This window comes from Trypanosoma grayi (genome assembly GCF_000691245.1).
Source record: "Trypanosoma grayi strain ANR4 Tgr_892_V1, whole genome shotgun sequence".
Taxonomy (NCBI): Eukaryota; Euglenozoa; class Kinetoplastea; order Trypanosomatida; family Trypanosomatidae; genus Trypanosoma; species Trypanosoma grayi.
In genome coordinates, this window is record NW_008826511.1 from 1 (window position 1) to 6,950 (window position 6,950).

General features: G+C 56.4%; 5 protein-coding genes across 5 annotated transcripts; all 5 read right to left on the reverse strand.

Annotated features, from left to right (window-relative positions):
• Nucleotides 1-152: 152 nt before the first annotated feature.
• On the reverse strand, nucleotides 153-797 carry DQ04_08921000 (hypothetical protein; the record flags this gene model as incomplete). The annotated part of the gene is made up of 1 exon (XM_009315747.1): nucleotides 153-797. One exon carries the CDS (start codon nucleotides 795-797, stop codon nucleotides 153-155), a length of 645 nt encoding a protein of 214 aa, XP_009314022.1.
• Nucleotides 798-1,270: 473 nt separating this feature from the next.
• On the reverse strand, nucleotides 1,271-1,840 carry DQ04_08921010 (hypothetical protein; the record flags this gene model as incomplete). The annotated part of the gene is made up of 1 exon (XM_009315748.1): nucleotides 1,271-1,840. The coding sequence occupies one exon, from the start codon at nucleotides 1,838-1,840 to the stop codon at nucleotides 1,271-1,273; it is 570 nt and encodes a 189-aa protein (XP_009314023.1).
• Nucleotides 1,841-2,238: 398 nt separating this feature from the next.
• Nucleotides 2,239-2,769, reverse strand: DQ04_08921020 (hypothetical protein; the record flags this gene model as incomplete). Its single annotated transcript, XM_009315749.1, has 1 exon — nucleotides 2,239-2,769. One exon carries the CDS (start codon nucleotides 2,767-2,769, stop codon nucleotides 2,239-2,241), a length of 531 nt encoding a protein of 176 aa, XP_009314024.1.
• A 397-nt stretch (nucleotides 2,770-3,166) lies between these two features.
• Nucleotides 3,167-5,509, reverse strand: DQ04_08921030 (hypothetical protein; the record flags this gene model as incomplete). Its single annotated transcript, XM_009315750.1, has 1 exon — nucleotides 3,167-5,509. One exon carries the CDS (start codon nucleotides 5,507-5,509, stop codon nucleotides 3,167-3,169), a length of 2,343 nt encoding a protein of 780 aa, XP_009314025.1.
• Nucleotides 5,510-5,833: 324 nt separating this feature from the next.
• On the reverse strand, nucleotides 5,834-6,643 carry DQ04_08921040 (hypothetical protein; the record flags this gene model as incomplete). Its single annotated transcript, XM_009315751.1, has 1 exon — nucleotides 5,834-6,643. One exon carries the CDS (start codon nucleotides 6,641-6,643, stop codon nucleotides 5,834-5,836), a length of 810 nt encoding a protein of 269 aa, XP_009314026.1.
• Between the last annotated feature and the right edge of the window lie 307 nt (nucleotides 6,644-6,950).

Sequence of the window (6,950 nt, forward strand, 5' to 3'; positions counted from 1 at the left end):
AAACCAAAAAAAAAAAAGACCCTGCACTTGCATGATATACTCTACTACCAGTCTTCCTGGTGGGCGGATGAAAAGTAAACAAAGCATGCGCGATCATATTCCGCACTACTCCCCACCCCGCGGGCGCAAACAATGACGAAAGCAATGACGCATCACGCACATGCTGTGATGACGGCGATGGAGCCGAATGCAAGAGACGCCATTATGTAGAGCGCGAAGCCTCCCGACGGCACGGCGAAGGAGACCGCCTCCGGGATTCGTTGCGAGGGGTTGTCGAGGCAGAAGCCGTCACACAGCGTCTTCAGCAACACGGAGGTCGCCACCGAGGTGAAGATGGCGGTGGTCCACGCGGTGAGCCACAGAAAGGGACGCATCACATGTGTAAACATGACACCAACTGCGAAGAGAATCGTGAAGAGGCAGGAAAAGATGGCTAACAGGGAGAAGACCTGCCCAACTTTGTAGTTGCTGCTGTACTCCTTGCACGGTATATCATCTAGATTGTACTTCATCGCCACATGCTCCTCCCCCAGCCCTATTGGCAGCAGCAGGTCCAGGTTGAAGTACACGTGGAACATGTCCTGCTTGATCATCACGTCCACGCTGGCACCTGGCAGCGTCAGGTTCACCGGCATCGTCACCCCGAGGAGGGAAATGCTGTGCACTCTGGCGGCACCCACATTAGTCAGGTGCAGGGCCGGGGACTCGAAGAGGGTCGTGGTGAAGCCGGCGACGAGCACCACCCAGAACACCACCAGCAGCAGCAGGACTGCCACGTGAGGCAACTTCACGCTCATCCTTTTTTTTTTTTGTTGTTGTTGTATTCTGACAGTAACGGGCCTGTCGTCACGCTACGGGCGACAGCAGAGGAAGTGGACGAGCGAAGCACACCGAACGAAAGAAAGCGCAACCAGAACAACAACAACAACAACAGCAACAACAACAACAACAAAAAAAGGGGGAAGAAGAACAAAAAGAATCCCAGCAATCAAAAGCCGCCGCATCGGCGCCTGTGCCAAGAGGCTGCGAAGCAAACATACAAACGCGACATACTCCGCACGCACACTCATACACTCACGTGCACAGGGGAGGAGGGCGCCGATTAAGCAGGCGAAGAGAAAAAGAGAGTGGGTGAGTGAGTGCGGAACACAACCCACACACATACACATACACACACACACACACAGGCACACAGACACAGGTATCCACAAAGAAATAACACCGCTTGGCACAGCACACCATGTGGGAACAGAACGGAGGAACTTTTCTCTCATTCATACACCAGCGATAGCACAAAGTACAGAATTGCGGCGATCACCATAATGACTTGGTACGCCACACGCACTCGTGCGCCCGCCTTGAGTGCGTCGAGCTTCTTCCACGCCGTTGTGGCGTCAACGAGCAGGTCCCCGCTGCGAAAAGCCCAGTAGTCGTACACCAGCTCCACCGAGCTGATGACGCACATAATCCATCCGCCCACCAACAAGTAGTCCAGCAGCGCAAACACGCGGATGCTCAATTCGGCGATGATGAGTGGGTTCAGCATCTGCTCGAGCTCCATTGCGTTGCTCATCTTCTCCTCGTAGTCCACGACGAAGGCGATGTGAAAGAGGGAGATGGACAGCGCCGCTGTCTGAAGTAAGAAAGCAAGCACCCATGTCACAATATTGTGCACGAAATGCCCAAACAACACCAACGCGAAGCAGAAGTGCATGACGGCGAAACAAATCGCCTGCCGGCGCCGCCACGTGGTGTAGGGCCGCCCGCGCCGCGCCACCAGCACCGGCACCCAGTCCACCTGCATCACCACCGCCTCGCGCAGTCGCTGTGAGGCGTCCATGCTTCAACCACGCACGCGTGCCCGCACCTCAGAGCCGCCCTTGCTATCTCGCTTCCGCCGCTCCTTCGTATTATCTTCTCTCTCTCTCTCTCTGTCTGTCTGTCTGTCTGTCTGCTCCTCCGCGTTACCTATTTAAGATGGATCTGTCTGACCTTCCTTCCTTCCGCAACAGAGACTAAAGAGGCTGGCGCAACGACAAGACAGGGAGACAAAAGAGAGTGAAGAGGGCTGTAGAACGGAAGCTGCACACACAGCACAACGCCCACTGCAACCCCGATAAACTTAACACAGCACCGGTAGATGCAGAGATGTCTTTCGTTTTTTTTTTTTGTTCCTTTTTTTTGTGTGCTCTTTCCTTCTTTTTGTCGCATCGCTCCTATGCCCCCTTTGCGTGGCCCCTAGCGGTCCACGACGGCCTTCCTGCGCACCATCTGCCTCCAGCTCTCCGGGTACTGCGTGGGGTTCGTATGATGCAGCGGTGTAACGACGGTGGGGCCGCGCGGCATCCACAGCCAGTTCGCTGGTGTATTTGCCTTGTGCCAGCGCACGAGAAAGCGCCGCTTCGCCCTGTGGTTCTGCTTGAAGAGGTTCAGCGGGAACTTTGGCTCCACGTCGCCGAGCACCGGCATAAGCGGGTGCTGCGACCACTCGCGGTGGAGGTCACGGATGCGGTTGAACTCCTCCGTCTTGCCGTCGAGCGTCTCCCGCATCATCCAGTGGCGCAGCTGGTCGAGGTGGTCGTACGTGAGCCGCACTGGACGCGGCAGCCACTCCACCGGCCCCTTGTCGTACCACGCCACGTTGTCACTCGGCTTGCTGCGCATCTTGTTGTTGCGCCCGTAGCCGTTACGCTTCGGCTTCTGATGTGTCGTGCCTAAAACAGTGAAGCGCTCCGGCGTCGCCGTCAGCGCGGCGAGGGTGCGGCGCATCTGCCGCGTTCACTCTCTCCGCCTCTCGTTATCGCTCCACCACCTCCCACACACAGACGGATTGAGAGAGACAGAGAGAGAGCAAAAGAGAGGCTCACCAAACAAACGATTTTGGAGTCCACGCAAAAGAGCAGCAGCCGCAACAACTGTGGCCGCCCCACCCCTCCCTCCCCCCACTATGAACACTACGGCCCCACTATGTGAACGGCCTCCCGCCGAGTCCCACACACTTTATCCGCACAGCACGTCCCCAAAGAAAGAGAAAGCGAGTGGAGTGCGAGTGACGCGAGCGCGACACAGGAAGAGAGCAGAAAGAATGCAACACAATACAAAGCCAAAACAGAAAGGGATGACGGAACAGAACCAACAAAACCACAGCGTCAATAGTCATCTCCCACTAGTAAAACAGTCTCTCACGTTTGCGCCGCAGGAGGAGACAAATATCTGCCCGTCCGGCATCGCGAGCCTTACGAAACGTCAGCGCCCAAACGCGCTGGTCAACCACAACACTGCTGATTCCGTGCTCTTCGCCGCCCTCTTCGTTGGCATCGTCCAGCTTGCGCAATACACACAACACCAAATCCCACAGTTCCGCCCTAATAAGAACCAAAAGGACTGCGCTGCACGCGTTACCAAAACCTGTTGGCTGCCCCACGATACTAGGTAGCAAAGCCTCTAGGAGATGCGTTGCGTCGTGTGCAGCATCGATGTCACTCTCTCCCTTTGCGTCTACCTCATTCCATACGGGAGTCCCACTGCTACCGACGCTAATACTACTACTACTGCTGCTGCTGGGGACGCCAAAGGAAGGGGCTAGAAGCACCACCGCAGACGCTGCACTGTAGAGAGGCAACAGGATCGGCTTTTCCTGCTCCTGCTGCTGCTCCGCCAAGCGCGAAAGCAGCTCCACCACAACTCGAGCCGTCACCACCCGCCCATCCGTCGCATGCGTTGGTGAAGCAGCCACAACGGCCACGACAGTCTCCATCGCCAGCGCCAGAAAACACTGCTGGTCCGTCACATTGTCACGACTTGCCTCAAGGCTCTGCGCCACTGCCCCTCCCGGACGGAAGAGCTCCACCAAATCAGCAGCAACATCTTCCCCGCTCTGGCACCGGTGGCACATATCGCAGTGCAGCCGCATCCACTGCAGCTCCGCCGCACTGAATCGGCAGTCCGGCGCAGCTGCAGCGGATTCGGGAAACAACGATGCGTCCTCCAGCGCCAGTGCTGCGTAGAGGGACGCATCTTGGAGCACTGCCGCCTCATTTTCGAGTAGCTCCCTCAACAATTCATCGATGCCCTTCTGCAACGCTACTTCGGGTGACGAGGCATCGAGATCCCCGCTGTCTGTGTGATACTGCTGCTGCTGCTGTGATAATAGCGATGATGATGATGATGATGCCTCAGTATCTTCTTCCATTTTGTGATCCTCATGCATGGGACTCTCGTCGCGCACGTCACTGTCAGCTTCGGCGGGGCGAAGGCAACGACTCAGCGTCACTTCACTCTGATACGCATGTCGGCCGTAGTACACAGTCGCCAGAAAGTCATTGGCGAAACGGCACAACATCTCCTCGTCCGCCACACTGACGCACCACGGGCTCCGCCTCAGCCGCCACCCAGTAGAAGCGGCTGACACGCCATCGGTACCTCTCTCAACAAATACTGTGCAGAACACCGACTGCAACTCAATAAGGAGATGGAACTCCTTCGCCTCTGCTGCACACTGTGCAAGGGCGAGGAGCAGCTCCGTGAATGCCTGCAGCACAGTCGGCGCCTCCACGTCGTTCTCCTTGCTAGCACTGTTGCTGCTACTGCTGCTGGGTGGGGCCGCGATCCCGCTACAGCACATACGATTGAGCAGGCCTGCCACCACGTCATCATGTCGCTGCTCCATCAGAAGTCCCCATGCCTCTGACCCATCCCGCGCCACAGATGGAAGGAGGCCCAGCTCCAGCAGGCATTCCCACACGGGGATGTACATCTCCATAAGTAAGTAACGTACGTATGGCGAAGCATTTACTAACCGGGGCAACGCTGCCACGTCTGCGTCCTCCGCAGATGCTCCAATGGCGGCAGTAGCACCAACATCCGATGCCCCGAGAAGCGTTTCTGGGACCACGAGCAAACTGGTGCTGCTTGACGGCAACGCAGACTGCACAAAGTCTATGAACACACGCAGATCGCGCAGCATCCCTGTGGGAACGGGCAGGCGACGTTCCTGGGCAACCCTCCGCAGCCAATCCAAGACATACGGAAAAGCGCCCAGACGTATGTTCCGAGACACAGCTCCGTAGACGACTTCGTCCGTGAGAACAAATCCCTGAAGTGCCCCAAGGTTCTTCAGGTTTCTATTCCATGTGTCGACCTCATCCGCCATATGTGACGTGAGCGGCGTCATCATGAGAACACGTTCACGGTATTCGCCGTCATCAATGCCGCTGCTGCTTCCACCGTTCTCAAATGAACACGACTCACCAGAATGATTGCTCTCCGTCTTCTTTTGGTGCTGTAACTTCTTGACCTGCTCCATTACAGTGGCAGATCGTCTAAGAATCTGCTGACGCGCGTTGAAGTAGGTCTCCGCAGTGCGGCTCTTGATGGAGAGGAACTTATCCTGTTTAAACGGGACAGGTTTAAAGGATGGCACCGGCTTTGGCGCGACAAGCCGCTTTCCTTCTGAGACACCTCTTGCTGCGCGCAGGGACGCGGTTCTTGTCAGAGCCACTCCCCGCATTGCAGCACCTCCCACCTAACTTTCGGTTTGTGACCGCACCGTACAAGAATGGAGAAAAAAAAGGATAAACATGGAAAAAGAGGGAAGGAGGAAGGGAGGGAGAGAAAGAGAGAGGGGGGGGGGCATACAGTATAATGAAAAGTCCTTTCCGTAAACTACAGGAACTCAAATCCCATCCCTCATATATATATATATATATACCCTAGCGTAGGGGGGGGGGTGTCAATACTCTCACTTGATTGTGCTGTACATATGTATATGTCGTTTTCCTCTTTGCAGCAGCGTAGCCGAGTAAGGAAGGAATGTCTAAGTTGCATCATCATATCACTCACGTGCATACAGAAGTGACGCTAACAGATGGAGAGATGGCAGAGATGACGGTGGGTTCTCATCGATGGAGAGGAGAAGGCCCAGGGCATAACAGGAAGATGAAGGTTCCAGTTGCTCTGGTTTCTGCTGCTGCTCCTGCTTCCGATGTTCTTGGGCATTCTGCACTACTTTCGCCTCAGCACGCCGCGCCCGCCGCTGGGCCACTACAATGGGCATCATCTTCGCCTCTCTGTCCGCGAGCCGACGTTGTACGGACGAAGACAAGTAATTTCCGTGCACCTCTAGATACATATTGCATGTAGATTCATCTAGACGGTTGAGAATCCCACCAAAGCTCTCGTCCTCCGTCACACCATTCCAGCGCAGAGCCAACACATCAAGTGGCGTGACACCAACAACAGCATCACCGAGACGTGGGCTCGACGCCGCCTCTCGCAGCAGGGCGCGCAGCCCAGCATTCCCTAATCCACACTCACACAGGTCGACGCGACGCAGAGAGCATCGAGGGTGAAATATAATCGTCCCCAGCCACAGCGCCTGTGACTCCGTGAGGCAGCTCCCTGAGAGGTCAAGAAATTCCAACTCGGCCGCAGCTTTTCTATCATCTGATGGCGCACTCATTTCTGCGTCCTTTTCTGCTGCCGCCGCTGCCCCTTCTTCAATCACCGCTGGAGACGCCGCTGTCATTGCAGAGTCTGCTGCATTCAGTTTGTATGCATCTTCTCCCTTGCACTCGCTCCGGGACCACTTGCAGCCCTTCCCAACGCCGCAGCAGTACTCCGCGAGGTGGAGCACGTGCTCCATGTAAGCGGCGGGCAAATGCAGACCCCCACCCGCCTGCAAACTGCGCAGCGGCAAGTGGTACAAGCAGTCCAGCAGCGTTGCAAACGCCACCTCCGAGACAATCTTTGGCGTCACCTTCACAAAAACAATGCTGCGGATGTTGGTGTTATGAAGTAGCGCGTCCTTTGTGTTCGGAAACGCGATCAGCTGGGGGTCCAGGCGCAGGCACCGCAGCGTCGCGTCGTTGCTGCCGATGCGTTGGAGCAGGCATGAACTTCCCGTCGTCCGCAGCCGCCTGGCGGGGTGCAGCAACGCCGCCGCCGCCGCC